General features: G+C 45.8%; 1 protein-coding gene across 1 annotated transcript in view; it reads left to right on the forward strand.

Moving 5' to 3' along the window:
* The window catches only part of LOC119406358 (uncharacterized), a 289530-nt gene that overhangs the window by 259295 nt on the left and 14300 nt on the right, over nucleotides 1–15935 (forward strand). Inside the window, exons 5-10 of the mRNA XM_037673102.2 lie at nucleotides 1109–1222; nucleotides 1973–2189; nucleotides 4289–4468; nucleotides 5492–5636; nucleotides 6370–6639; nucleotides 7457–7741. Of these exons, the coding sequence (XP_037529030.1) occupies nucleotides 1109–1222; nucleotides 1973–2189; nucleotides 4289–4468; nucleotides 5492–5636; nucleotides 6370–6639; nucleotides 7457–7741 (1211 nt within the window). The remainder of the gene's footprint in view (nucleotides 1–1108; nucleotides 1223–1972; nucleotides 2190–4288; nucleotides 4469–5491; nucleotides 5637–6369; nucleotides 6640–7456; nucleotides 7742–15935) is intronic.

Raw genomic sequence — 15935 nt, forward strand, 5'->3', positions numbered from 1 at the left:
TTAAGGTTGTATATGAATAACAGGTCCACCAAAATCACTTCACCTGCCGAAACACTCAAACCGGTCCTAAACAGCATCCTCGGTCAAGCTACTGATAACTTAACCATTGCCGTAGTTGCTCCAGGTGAGAAAGGTTTCTTGCGGAATGAGCTGACATGGGATGAAACGACGATGACACACCACTAGACTAGAGATTGAACATGTAACATTCGTTCTGGTAAAACAAGTATCAAACGTTCAGTTGCTACAGACCAATGCCTTGTCGTCTCCTCTGCTCTCCATGGCAGTGCTTCCTGCGGGAAGCCTTTTCTGCTACGTTCAACCTACCAGCTCAGGAAAACACTATCACGAAGTTAGCAGGCGGCCTTCCTAGCATTTCGGGCCTGTTTGCAGACGCTGCCTCTCTGAAACAACTATCCTGATCAGGCCATCTACTTCTCAGCTTTAGACTGAAAAACTGTATCGCATTACATTACCCAAAGAAAATATGCTTTCCAGTTAGTAGTTGCTCTCGTTAGCTGCTCTCATTTAGTAGTTGGACGTGATTACGTAACGTTATATACAGTGCATGTTAAGAGCGACCAACGTCCTGGTCTGTTGTTCAAACGCGCTATAGAATTTATGTATAGGATTTACGTCGTTGCCGTACACTCTAAGAAAAAAAAAGGTATGTTACTCTTTTTGGTGAGGCCTGACTTGCCACGTATATGACTCTCTTTAAAGAGACACGCTTTAAAGGATAGTCGTGGAACAAGTTCTGGGTTCCACGACTGTCCAACGAGAGAATCTCCTGAGAGAATTCACGTGTCTCTTTAAAGAGTCACATTCGTGGCAAGTCAGGACTCACACACAAAAAAAAGAGTCACAAGGCCCTCTCTTTCTTTTTTTCTTTTTTAGGGTGTAACTGAATTGTGCAAAGAGATTCTGAGCGGCATCATAGCAGCTCTAGATGCAGTGACCTGAGAACGCGAAACACGCGACGACCACAGTATCTGGTGCTCATGCATGCGGGTGCCTTTCAATCGACGAGTTCGTTTATTAGCGAGTGGCGTATTGCGACCTGCGAGCGTCGCCGGGACGTGTGGTGACTCGCCGACGTGTTGCGCAGGCGAAGGGCTGCACGTGCTCCACACCAACCAGGCCGAAGAACTGGCCGAGGCCTTCGAAGCAGCGTCACGGGGGAAGCTGGCTGCGCGCAGGAAGCTCCCCTGCAAGGCTTCAGGTCGGCCGGCCGTTTCGCGCTGCTGCTGCCCGCAGCTTCCTGTCGGCGGCGGCGACGCGTTTCTCTCTGTTATTTTCCTCTCACCTCCCGAGTCAGATGCATGTGTGCGCGTGACCAAGCGTAAAACAACTTTCCGCTTCTGCTGTATACGTCACGATGAGACATGGCCGATGAGACATAGGCCTAAGGCCTCTGAAGACAGGTTCGCGTAAGTTTTCCCTAAGACCCTCCCTGCTCTTCACGATGAAGCAAAGAATGGTATACATACAGATACTTTTAGATACTTTCTTTAGTGCATGCGAATATACATATATGCGCAATATCTCTGACGAAAACAAGAGTACCCTTGTAGAAAAGTTGGCTCCAACGCCATTCCTTGTTCGGCGAATACTTATCACTTCAAGCCTCCATCCTCCCCTGAACTTCTGTCTTGTAAGGCCAAAGCGTTATTTGACAGGCCGACTGCCTTTCTCAAGCCCCCGTCAGCTTTTCTCGATTTTTTTATGCGTGCACTACGATCGCCAGCATGCATTGTAACGCCAGGCGACGAACGCCGACATAAAAAAAAAAAAACTGCTAGTGTATAGGTCTAAACGCCATCTCTTTTTTTTTTTCGCTTTCCCGACTCTTTCAAGCTGCGGCACCAGTTCGGCGCGAGCTGCGCTTGTTTCCGGGTTGCATCAGCGGAATTGATTTCTTTTCACGCTGCGAGAGAGGTACGCCGCTGAGCGAGCTGGTCTTGCCGTGCAGCCACGGAGACGCCGTCGCGGATGTCGCTGCAGCCTCGTTCTCGGGCCCAGGAGTCGAGCCAGTGCAGCAGCAGCGAGTCCCGTAGGCCGCTGCTCAGCTCAGGCTGCTCGGACGTGGGCTCCTGCGACGCCTGCTTCGAGATAGTGCGCTTCGCCAGCGACGCACCCACGCCCGACGACTTCTTCCGCTCGAGGACCTTCTGCAAGGTCCACTACAGGTGCGCCGCTCAGTCGAGCAAGCTTCCTTATAGCGCTCGCTTTTTGGGGGCTCAGTTTTTATTTTATTCATGCTCTCTCAGCGATCGTCTCGCGCTCCCTTATCTGGTGGCACCATCACTCGACATCCCGCGCAACAAATGGAATAAAAAAGAAAACTGGATGGAGGGAAGGGGGGAGGAATGGGGAGGCGAGAAACGGAATAAGCCGGCTCGCATGAAGCTTCGATGCTGAGTTCCCTCTTAGTGAATTTGCTTATTTCGCAGAAGGGCAACGGCCGAGTGTTCTTTATGAATAAGGGGCCCCCAAGCACACTTATAGCAGTTGAGAGGGGGCGCACACGTACCGGCCTCGACTGCCTCATGACCAACCCAAAAGGCCTAAGGAAGAGCTTAATAATAATAATAATAATAATAATAATAATAATAATAATAATAATAATAATAATAATAATAATAATAATAATAATAATAATAATAATAATAATAATAATGTGACACAGCCGCAGCCAAAGTAAGGAGTCGCTCTGATACAGATAACTGTAAAGAGAACTCTGCAAGTCACCGAAAAATACGTGAAAAGGAGGGAAGACGAAGACAACAGGATACTTTCATGTCATTACCTTCTGCTCCTTCCAACTATAAACGCAAATAAAGGACGCTTCATGCGTTACTGCTGGCAATTCTTACGGAATTAAATGCGAGACTGCGTCAGAAATGAGTGCTACGTCAGTTCAGTTGGAACTGACGTTACGAAAAATGAAATTGCTGCCCCACTTGGATGGACCGAAGAGCAGCGCACAGCGATTCGTTTTGCGTTCTCCAAAGCCAAGCCTTGGGGCCTGACACATTTTTCTCTCGATCAAAAAAATGTTGTAGATTAAGCCCGCACAGTTAACAAACTATACGCTACTTTCTTTATCGGCCATGACAATGGCGTCCGGGTAGAAGGACCGAGCCAGCTTCACGATGATTGAGAATCCTTCATTGTATGGCACGTACGCATTGCGAAGGATGGGCAAAGAATCAGAGAGAGAGGGGGGGGGGGGACGTTGGTTGCTATAATATTTGCAGTTACCATCGCCTTCTGCCAAACGACTTCGCTGCTGCTCTTATTGGCTTATACCATTACAGTGTCAAAGATGGAGAAAGCGAGCCACGCTGCGGTAGTTTATTTAGTGTATTCTACAGTGCACTCGCACTTGCAGTGCACGAATCTAATGACTTCACGCTGTACTTTTTTTGGCGTAGACAAATAAGGAAGCTGTTGTGTTTGCACCGCAGTCAGAACTGCAGCGGCGCGACAACTCCAAAGTTGCCTAGCAGAGAATGGGGAGACAGACGCGCTGTATGACAAGCGCTGACAGGACAAAGCGGAGTACTTCAGAGGACAAGGATTTAATTTTTTTTACTCTCTCGCCCCTACAAGTTTCAGCGAATCATTGTTGTAGCCAAGCTATGCTCTACAGAAAAATAAAAGGCCAGACTGATCATGTCATGTTCCACGGGATGGTAATTGAACCGAAGTTTGAAAAGTTTCCGAATTCGTTAGTGTCGTTTGTCATTGTCCGGCCACTTGTGCTATTATGATGACATGTCCGTCATTACGACTGGCTGGCATCATGTTTTTACGATGAGTGCTAGAGTAAGCATACTTCATTCGTGTGAAAATCGGCCTTTGTCCCTCCTTTCTTGTTTCTGTAGGTCGTTACATCTTTACTTTCTAGTACCTTCACAAATTTCAGTCATATTAACCACACATTTTTTTTTACGTCATCCGGAAATTTCCGTTAAAAGGGTAGAATTCACAAAGCTTCTTGCTCGTAGGTGCCTTTTGCTATTGGCCGGCCCCCTTATTCAATAACACATCTGACAGCGCAACTGGCCAGCCATTTGATAACTGTCTTTTAATGTTGCCCATCCGCTCTTACCACAACGTAACAAAATAGTGCATCTGTACTATTATGCCTCTGCCTTACCCCATTAAATTCTTCGTACAGCACGGCACTTCCCCTTAAGGAGATCCGCCGTAATTTCTCCTTTTTTTTTCTCAACATGTTTATCACATAGAACATTGTAACCGCTTGGCTTTGCGTACCCAGGTGGCCTTCGTGCGTGTCACAGGGCGGTCCCGCACCCAGCGTTTCTTCCAGCGACGCGGAAAGCGCAGACACCGTGTCGCTGACCATCAGTGACATTCAAGAACCCCTTGGCACCAAAGAGGCCGCTGACAACCAAGTCAGCAGCCCTCTGCCCGTCTCTGGCAGTGCTCCGGCTGTGTGGTAAGAAATAATAACCGTGGTTCACCGCATTCACCGCGTTGACCAAGTCCTGCGCTCTGCTGCAGGCCGTTCTCCCGGGCATCATCATTACGAGAACTCCTGGCTCTTAGTGTGAATGTTTTATCGCTACTGCGCACAATACAAAGTTGTAGCGCTCGCGTAACGTTCGTACGCATCTGGTCGCACCCTTCTCGAGCTGGCCGCTACAAGGTTTAAGTGCAACAAAGGAACTTTAATACTAGCAGAATAACACACAGGCCGGGGACAAAACTTTATATTCAAACTCGTGTACAGCGAGATATAAACTACCACACTCGCATGTGCATGCGCTAGACCTTTCCGAAGTTTTGAAACTGCCAGCGAACTGCGTATAACCTGTTTTATGGCAGCTTGTTTGCACTTTCAAGACTTCGCATCGAGCGGGAGTGGTATTGGCGCATGAGCGTTTCCGAGCACACCAGTAAGAGTTTTTAAGGAAGACGCGGTCAAATTACCACTGCCTCATTTTTTACTAAGCCCATCTTTACGGTATGACCATGGTATCTAGTGTCGAGAATACGCACTATTTTGCTGTGGAAAACTGTGAAAGGCTACAGGCTATAGCCCTGCAGGATATAGCTGCAAAACCACTTCCTGTGTTCTTTTGATTTGGCCTAATATACACGTGTTACGTGTATATTAGGAATTCAATTAATTATTATTAGGAATTCAGTCTATAAGGAATTCAATTATTCACCCCTTATGTAAAACACAAAGCGCGAAGTGTGGCTTGTGAAGAAAAGATACTGAGAACAGCGATTTCATTTGGGCCTCTTCGGGCCCAATGTCGCCTTCTCTACTAGCTGTGAAATGCGATAATTTCCTCGTCTTAAAAGGCCGGAGCGATTTAAAAATTATTCGCAAGAGTTTTAACAAGAAAGCAAAACGTTAATGAACATTTTACAAAGCATTGCTAATGAAGTAAGAAAATATTATCACGTGTACTATACATGTTAGAATTCATAAGCGTGCCTTGTCATGCAGGACTTACACCCACTGTGGAAAATGCGGGCGTCACTACTGTGCCCGTTGTAGCTTTCCCAGTCAGAGCGGCAGATCTCCAGACAGCAGCCGATGGTTCGCCCCGCAGTGGACAGCGGATCCTAAGACGCACCAACAGCAGGCATGGGTATGTTTTGTAGCGGTTATTCATGTAGGCTACGTGAATGTCGGCGTTGCACGCTTCGTTTTATAATACGGTGAAAAATTCGCGTGTCGCAACAAACCGAGTCATGTTCACAGAAAAGCTCGTACGCTATAGAGCGGTTCCCGAGACCAGCTAGGTGCCAGCTAATCAGTAGAGCAGTGATAATGTCAGCGAAATCGACCTGAAAACGACGAACAGTTTTTGCGAAGGAAAAGTTTCGTGCATTTGCTCACAGTTATCGATGCCGGAAATTACTTAATTGGGCATAAAGGAAATTAGATGACTTTTAAGGGCTCGTTTTTCTTTGTTAGACACAATATTAATGAGAACTAACAGGCATAAGAACTCGCGAAGAATTCCCATTGGACGATGGAACCAAGCGTCACAAGCCAATCTTTTCTCAACAACTTTTCTGTTTTTCTTGCGGTAACGAGTGCGTCTTTTGTCAGAGCCGTGCCGGTAGCACGTATACAACGCGAATGGGAATTTTGGAGCTACACACTTCATCTGGTACCACCTGCCATGCCAGGTATTAGCTTCAGCAAGGTATGAGTGAATTTCGGTAAGAGTATAAAATAAGTAGAGACAGCTGTTATAGTGATGAAGCATAGTAAAAATATAGGTGAACAGAAAAGGGGAAAAGTGTAATTTAACACGGTAAGCAAAAAATGCAAGTAAGAGCAGTCAAGAAGAGGCGTCGCGACTCTTCCGGCAGACGACCGGCGCAGCCGTGCACGGGAGGTCGCCAGGCATCGCAGACTCCGGCAGCCGACCAGCCAGTGGTGTGGCGTCTCAAGTGAGCGGCGGCCGCGGTGGCAAACCCTCAGACCGCGCGTCGCTCTGCTCCCAGAGCAGTGGCACTAGCAGTGCCAGCACCAGCGGCGCCAGCACTAGCTCGTCCGAGTACAATGTGCCACGGAGCTTCCTGGAGTCCCTGTACGACCAGCCTCGAAGTATTATTCACACTGACGGAGAACTGTTCAGAGTAAGTCGGAATTCATTGTTGTCTTGAAAGCGGTGGAGCGATCTCTCCGGCTGAACAGGTCGTTCTGGCTTTACATAATATAGTGAATCTGGCGACTCAGTGGCCATTGCGTTTTGTTGCCGATAACGAGATACTTTATACGTGATACTAGATCTTACTTTTATGGAGGAGGAATGGGTGCAAAGCTTCTGACATGAATTGAATGTAGCGTGTGGTCAGGAATCCACGTGGTAAGAACAGATATCGTGAAAATAAGTACATTCTCGCTTCCTGTCGTATACCAAGTCCGACCGCCGAACCGCACTACACGATGGTTTAAATTTCGCAGTTTTCGCATCGATGCGACGCGATGCTTTTACAGCCGGGTTATATTAACAAGTAGTTTCAATAAATACAGAAAAATGAGCTAGTTGGTAGATATTCTTCTCAGAAAATGTAAGACATGAAGATACGAACACGGAGAAAGGTTCGTTTGTTCTGCCTTATTCGTTTACCTTAACTTGTGTTCTGTCTGCACGCCTATTTTCTATGACCAACGTTTTCTAGAAAAATGGAATCGCGCCTTTCTCACTTTAAGACGCTCTATGGCGCAAAGATTCCCACTCGCTGTGCCGCATGTAGTACAAGAGGTTAAGACGTTGACACGAGTTATAGCCTGATAAAGGTACTAGCTGTGGCGTTCAAGATGCTGAAATGGCTCCAGCCACAGTGTTTTAGGTGGACCCGACTTTTCGGGACCAGTTTGATCCCCTCCTCAGGGGTTGACTGTATCGGTGTACCGCAAACGTTACTGGGGCTTAGTTGAGTTCCCTCGCAGAACTACCCGGGCGTTCGACCATCCTCCGGTGCGACGCCGTCTCCTGTGGTGGACTCCATGTTGCCTGGAATACATGGCTTCGGCGGTGCACCTTGCATATGCAGCGCACGTGGCGCACAGCCATGTGCCGAAACCCCTTTGGCGCGCTCCGGTTCCAGCGACTCACCGCTTGCGTCGCCGAAACGTTCCACGCCGCAACCGAGGCCTCCCTGCACGTGCAACGTACGACTGCAATACCCAAACTACGATGTCCCACGAGCAGCCCTGGCTAATCTCTATCTGAAGGTATAAATACACAGTGTGCTTACTCGACAATCTTAGAGCTCGACCTTTTGAATTTAAATAAAATTACAGAATTTCCGAGAAGAGCTTTTTTGGAGAATTTATTGGTGGGTTATGGCCTCCAGGGCAGGTTTTTTGTAGGAGAAAGCAGAATTTTTAAGAAAAACAAATTCCTTAGCCATGTTTTTTTTTTAAATCGTTAAACACCATCAGCAGAAGACCTACCTTGATTTTAATCTTTGAAATTGTTATAGAATTATTGTTCTGTTGAAAATCAAGTACTATGGAAATATCTTTTAGAATATCAAGTTGTAGTGCGATGTTTGTTTTACGTTTTCACACCACTGTATTATTGGACACTGGGCATTTTCGAACCTGCAATATGTTTTAGTACTATGAGCATTGGAGCCTGTACGCCGCAAGAGTCGTACAAGGCAAGGTGTGGCTGTCTTCTAGATGCACCGAATTCCCAGCGCTCCTTAAAAAGCTTTTCCTTCTCAAGTTATCTTTGCTATTGACTGCCTACCTTCATTAGTATTATGTCAGACACTTCTGGCAAATACTCTTACGAAAAATTGTTGGGCAATATATTTTTTTGATAAGGGCACAGGACGTTATTTGCTTTAGTGTTCTTATTTGCTTTGTTCACTAGAATCTTCTTTTAGCAGATCTCCCTCTCTGGCACTGTCCCTGTAGTTGAAGCCAGACCGCCTACACCCCCCCCCCCCCCTTTCCGAAACTTTTGCATTTTGTTTCTATATGTATGTACAAGCACAAGCTTACATTAAGAAGGGTCGGACCCCTCCCGAAATAAGTTTCTGGCTACGCCCCCTCGCCAGCCACCGTCTTCTTCCACTTTACAAAATGCTCGTTAGGACATCGCAGAGCACGGCAAGCGTTGTGAACTACAAATATGCGCGATCCGAAAAACTGTTTCTTGTAAATAAATCCCGGAAGAACCGGCTACCCTACATACGTCAAGATAAACCAGCGTTCCTATGAATTATCTTTAATGATAATAAATACAAACGAGGATTGAAGTAAAATACAACAAAAGAAGCTTGCACGAAGCCGCGCAAGGCTTGAAACAGCGAAATTGGACGATTTTGAACACTAATTTGATTGCTTTTAGGTTGTTTCTAGGCCTTAGCTAGTTGATGCAGGCTATTTCTAGGTTGCTTCTAGGCCGTTGCTAGGCTTTAGCTAGGTGATGCTAGGTTGTTTCTAAGTTGATTCTCAGCGCAGAGAGGTTCGAGTTAAACCACAGACATTCGCAGACACGACGCGGATGTCCAAACTCCAGAGGCAGAACCTCGCGCTGAATCCAAGCGTTCGCACATCTCATAGATCCACGGGCGTGTCGTCGTTCGCATAGGCCTTCCATCGCTTCGGGATCTCCTCGCAGCCGCCGTTGCCTTTCCCGTTCCCTAGCATTCTTTCGTTGTACGTACTCGAGGTCTTCGAATCGCCGCAGTCGCTTCGCAGCCATTAGTTGGGCTAACTGTTGCCTTCTTCATTTTTAGTGGACCAGTCGTGAGTAGTGAGATTTATCCAATTTCTGTGTCACATACCCGTTTATGATGATGATAATTTTCTGATAGGCCGCACAATAGAACATACCCGTTTGATGACGATAGTTTTCTTCGTCATTTTTAGTGAGCTAGTGATGAGTAGTGGGATTTACCCAATTTTTGTGGCACATACCCGTTACTGATGATGATAATTTCGTGATACGAGATACAAGGAACGATTTGCTAAACACCTTGGCTGTTAAAAAAGACAAAAAACCGAAGAACTAAATCAGAGTACCTCGCGCGTTGTCCCGCTTCTGGTCGAAAGCGGGAGTCGTATTGCACGCACAAAAGGAGGGCGCGACGAGCGTATGGCCACGTTGCCGTTGCAGAGGCTCCATCTAGCGGCCCGCCTCAACACTATGCTCCTGATCGATCAGCGGGATCTTTGAATTCCGGCAGGGCGCGTTTCGTAGTTGCTCCAAACCAAACTTTACCGTCAAACTTCATCTATAAGTGCGACATAGGCAGCATGACATGCGTGCATGAGGAAGACTAATGACATATCATGACGTTAGTTAGTTAGTCAGATATCATGACGTGAATGATACGACATAATTCTCACGTACATTATGGCATGAATGATAAAAATGATAGGATGCCGTCGTGGTAGTTTTTTTTTTTAACTGAAATATCCGAATATTCACGACATAACATGATTGGCGTGGTATGCATGCCATGAGGTGTCCCGAATACACTCGCATTTCACCAGCACCGGCCAATGTTAACTAATTGTTCGCTAGTCTCGGCTAATATTTGCTAGTATTGGCTAATTGTTGGGAAATCATGATTATCATCCTGTTCTATGTCGACTGAAGGACGAAGGCCTCTCCCAGTGATCACAAACTTACCTTGTCTTTCGCGAGCTGATTTAACCATTTTATGCTCTCGAAAACCTTGAATCTCATCACCCCACCTAACTCTTTGCCGCGTTCGGCTGCGTTTCCCATCAAATGGTATCCATTCCATCGTTCTCGGTGACCATCAATTATCCGACCTACGCGTTGCGCGACCCGCCCAGGTCCATTTTTTTTTAATCTCTAAATGGCAAGAAGGATATCAGCTACCCATGTTTGTTCTCTGATCCAATCAGCTCTCTTCCAATCTCTTAACGTGACGCCTTTCATTTTTCGCTCCATTTCACGCTGCGTGACCCTTAATTTCATTTCGAGTTTGTTATCGTACAAGTTTTTGCCCCGCATGCCATTACTGGTGGAATGCAATTGGCTGTTCACTTTCCGTTTGAGGGACAGCATTAAGTCACCAGTCATGATTTTGGAATATCTGCTGTATGCGCTCCAGACCATTCTTATTCTTCGGTGAATTTCCGTCACATGGGAAGGTAGTGACCTAAGTATACATACTCTTGTACAAATAACAGGGTCCGGATGCCAATCACGTGCGTACGTTATATTTGTATTGTTCATGTTTGTCTTAAACCCTATTTAAATACTTTCTTCGTTAACATAATAAATTGTTTTCTTTCTTGCAATTCATTGCCATCGTTGCTTAAGAGTGCGATGTCATTTGCAAACTATAACTTGCTGGGCTATCCTCCGTCAATCTTTATGCTAACTTCCCAATCTAGTCGTTTAAGTATTTCTAAGTATCCGGTGAACACCATTGGAGCAATTGTATCTTTTGGCCTGATCCCTTTTTTGGATACTGTCGCGTAATGTTGGCTGTCTGGCCTTAAAACAATATGATAATTAATACGCATCTACAATGCATCCGTCTCGCTCCATGAAATGCTTCAAAGACCACACGACATTTCCCCTTATGAAAATTCGACCCAATGTCTTTTTTTTATTTTTTTATTATTTGTAAAGAAACAATATTAGGGATAACGAATGCGGTCATAGTACCGCATTAACAGGCAGTGCTTATTTTATTTTTTAAAATTATGTTAATTAAACAGACGAGTTGCGCGATTCAGCTTGACCGCGAACTGGTCCAACTTGTCATTCTTGTTAGAAAACAAGAATGTCGAACTAAGCCCGTTGATATAGTTGAATGTGGGCAGCTCCTTTTAGTTAGCGCAACGATCACGACGCAATGAACAAAGCGACAGAACGAATGCCGACTTCAAACCAGGGTGTTGAATCGAAAGGAAAGTTAAGAAAAATCAGTGCTGTAGAGTTATTTTAATTCGAGCCGGAGCCGAACCGAACAATTATTTTCCAGTCACCTTGGAATCGAACTCCAACGGGAATTCATTTGAGGGCCCGTTCCAAACCAGTTTGCCCAATATGTTCGAAAGGCAGTGTAGACTCTGGGGCAGGGCACCACAGCAAATCAACGCTGAACAAAGGCTCGTAGTCCGTAAACGAGTATCACATGACATTTAAAACTCAAGTGACTTCAACTAACTTATATTCAGTTCTGAGACTCATTAGGTAAGCTTTCGTACAACCGAAACTCCCTTTAATTCAACGAAAAATACAGGTTTTTTACGTGCACTCGCATATCTTGCAGCGGCAAAGGGAACGGAATACTTCTTTTCAACTTTATATTTCATTTTAATTACGTATGCAGTCGGCTGAGCTGCAGTTGTAATCATGGTACGGATCCGAACCCGAAACAAAATTATGGCCGTAATCCGCCTTTTTTTTTTCACGATGCCCCTGCGCATGCGCCCTTCCCCTAGCGGGAATGTCGCGAAACGCCTCTTCATCTCGGAGGCTTTGCTTCTGGCAATAGCGGTTGTCCCGGCCGCTACCAAAACCCAACCAAAACGGCAGAGGGCAGCACAGGAAAATGAAAAGAGGCGGATTGAACCCGAACCGGAACCGTTATTCTCGGAGCGTTCATGAACCCGAGCCTAACTTGAACAAAAAATAATAGTAATGATACCGATTCGAAACAAAGCGGTTGAAAGCATAAGCGACGACAGTTGTTGCAGTCTACATGGAGCGGCCGATTCAAATGGGAGACTCACCTAAGGGATCCTAGTGTATTGCCGTTGTTGCGCAATCGATCGGGTTCCTGAACAAACACACGAAGAAGGTCACTTATTCAAAATAGTTACCCGCCGTTGAGTAAGCATGTATCTGCTTCATATAGCCTATCAATTACCTATCTTTCTCTCTCTCTTTCCTCTCCATCTTTAAATCCCCCCCACCCTGTTCCCATGTGTAGGGTAGCAAACCAGTTTTCCTAAACTGGTTAACCTCCCTGCCTTTCCTTCTCTAATATTTCTTCTCTCGCTTTCAATTTAGATAAGGCAACTTGTTACTTCACCTATCTTCAAGATAGCGTAGCCTCTAACTCAATGAGCACTTCACTCCGCACTTGATGTATCCATTATGTACTGTTCTTTTTATCGTTAATTTCAATATGATCGTGCGGCCGATGCAATCCTGCTGTGTCATATGTGGTGTAAGGTGTAAATGTATCAAATCTAAACAGCTTTGCTGTTCAATAAACTCTGCGAAAAGTTCTATTTTATTTAATTTCAATAGATATTCGACGGTCGTTTTTCACTAACATTCCGATTCGACCCTGCTCGAAATTTTCACTCTTGAGAGATCTGTACAAATTTATATTTTGTCCATCCTCAGCATGATTCAATAGGGTTGATCATATACCGTATGGTGAAGTAGCGTAATTTTGACGAGGACAAAGGGGATAAGAAAGACACGACACAGCATGACTATTAGTTGAAAGAAACGCGGGTTAAGAGACAGTTCAGGAGCGGGCACGATGAAGGATCGCGCGCGCTTGCCATGCAATAGTGCAGCGCTCATAAGATGGTTGTGTTAAGAAAATTCCTGTTGTATCTATTTTCACTAATTTCACTGATACTTATGCAAAAACGTCGATTGTTGTTTCTAGTCTGCCAAAGAGCCGATTTCTTCTGCCTCTTGGCAAAACTTGTGGATGTGCCATGGGGTTGTCGCAGCACATATGATTGGAAACACATATCTCCCCCAACTATACGCACTTTAACCACTCTCAAAATCAATAGGCACATAGAAATAGCATGGTCACCTGCGCATGCCTCTCTCCCTGGAAACGAGGCGGCTCACACAGTGGCTCGAGAACTCGCACACCGAGCCAGTGAGCAGCCTCAGCCAGAGATGAGAGAGGAGCGCATGGTCAGTTACAACGAAATCACTAAGTATTATAGATTGGCGAGGGCTCAGTATCCCGCTGCCCACCCGCGACTCAGTAAGACACAGACGGTGGTCTGGCGCCTTCTCCAAACCAGCACTTACCCGAATCCGGTAGCCTACAGCCGTTATTACCCCGACCAATACGATGGCAAATGCCAGCTATGGAGGGAACGGGCGAATCTGCGACACATTCTGTTGGCTTGCCATCAGGCGTCCCTACAGGGTCGCAATATAAATAACGATGAGCAGTGGGAGGCCGTACTGCTAAGCTCGGATCCGGAAGAGCAACTCTGGGCCGTCCAGCTGGCCGAAAACGCCGCCAGGACCCAAGGGCTACTGGCCGCCGTTTAGGCGGGGACCTGTTCCCCAAACCGCTGGACCGAATAAAGTTATTTCTCTCTCTCTCCCTCAAAGATACAGCAAACTACAAAATGCCGCGCAAGTCCCACAACGTGATAGGCGCGTTAATTTCTATACGACCGCGAAACTGTAATAGCGTCTATGCTTCAGCGCTATGGAATGGTGTCGTCGTTATTATTTGTTTTCAGGCTGTAAAGAATGGGGCCTCTATTCAAACCTCTCACCATAATATTGTTTAAAAAAAATTCAGTCAACCCAGATGCTCGATATATTAGCGAAAGTATATATATATATGCCAATGGCAAATAGCACTAACAAATGAAAAAGTTAAAAACTTTGTTAATTCGATTGTCGAACATTATTTGTAAGCTGTTCGAACTGTCATACAATCCTGGGTCATTGCCAAATCTTAATATATTGGGGTTTGAGAGAGAGATAAAGTGAATGAAAGGCAGGGAGGTTAACCAGGTTGTACCCGGTTTGCTACCCTACACGGGGGGAGGGGAGAAAAAAGAATAGAGAGAGCGAGGAGGAAGAGGGAACAAGTAACACGCGCACGCACATCAGTGTTCACCGCACACACACAGACAGTCACAACCCAGAAATATTTGACATCGGTTCCTCTGCGAGATGTTAAAAAAGGCTTGCAAGGACTGGCTTCAAGGAATCCAGAACTTGTAGAGCGCATTGAGCTGACGGAGTCGTCATTCCGTTGAAGAGAGTGCGCATCGTGGTCGTGAGAGACCTCAACACAGCGAGAACTCGTAGGTTTTTGTCGTGGCAATCATCAGTGGACGATGAAGCACATTGCGGGGCTTCTGCATCGGCTCTTTATGAGTGCGCAGTGGTGGTAGTGAGGGCCACGCGACATCCACCGCTGCTTTCAAAGCCTCTGCGTTTTTTCGGCTCTCCGATTGTGATGCATTGGGCGGTGGTGGTGGCGGCAGTACACAGGATTGGCACTGGACCTTCCGCCTCAACGGCCGCAGTGTACCCAGGTGTAGTTTACAGGCGCAACTAAATGTGAATTACACGTGTCTTCAATGATTCGGGCACTTTTACCTCCGAAAAAAAAAATCACAATGCACCTGCGCACCTCGAGTCACAGTGCATTGCTTCAGTATTTGAGCAATATTACAGGCATCTGAGACACATGGCCCGCACCTACGTAAGAGTAGGAAAAAGCGTCTACTCAAATAATTTCGCGGTGAGTCTGGAAAACGTTTTGTAAATTGTTTAATTTCCCTTAATTCCGAATCTTTTTTGCGAACCGGTTCGAACCACTCTGAACTGCAGCTCTCTTGCGTGATCTTACTGTGCTTCACAGAATTTTTTGTACATTGCCCCTGCGCTCTTGAGGCTTGCGTTACCTTTTCAAGCATTCTTATGCCTTTTTTTCCCCCGAGAAGTAAAGTAATGGACGAAGATAAAACGGATAAAGAGACATGACAGAGCTGAGTCGGCCTCATTTTCCGTCGTTCTTCATCCATCTTGCGCAGTTGGTTGCTTCTTCAGTATGGACCAACCAGTTCGCAGCAAAGTACTGACACGATAGTTTTGTTTGAACAAAAAATCGAAAACTAGAAAAGTGAACGTATCGACGAAAATCGAGGAAGAATAAAAGAAAAGGCTCGCATCATCTGTAGCTGCATTCTGCCCTGAATAGCAGAAAATTTCAGGCAGGCTGCTTAATCTTATTTATTCACTTTAACAGAGTGAGAGTGAACAGGTGATCTAAGTACTTGATAACTCGAGCTCGCATTTTCTCGCATCCTGCGTAAGCTCTATCGGCGGGAATGATACGGTAGGAATCCATGCTAAATCCATCAATTACTGGATTGAGGATTTCATCACGCGCTCTTCACGAACCTAACCAGCATATAAACAATGGACACTTGGTTCTTCGAAAACTCCATCACAAATATTTACGCCTGCTTTCATGGGTCGTTCAATATCGTAGACTGCTGCCGTGAATTGTTTTAACTCTAATTACTCCTGCTAGGAATATCACACAGAATAAGGTATTTCTTTCACAAAAAGTCATTTAATACGAGATTCTGAATTACACATTAGGCAAAGTGTGATGGAGAGATAGCTAGATCGATGATTTTAATGAAACTCGAGTGAGCACGCCGGCGGGTAAGCATATGC

This window comes from Rhipicephalus sanguineus, chromosome 1 (assembly GCF_013339695.2).
Source record: "Rhipicephalus sanguineus isolate Rsan-2018 chromosome 1, BIME_Rsan_1.4, whole genome shotgun sequence".
Classification (NCBI taxonomy): domain Eukaryota; kingdom Metazoa; phylum Arthropoda; class Arachnida; order Ixodida; family Ixodidae; genus Rhipicephalus; species Rhipicephalus sanguineus.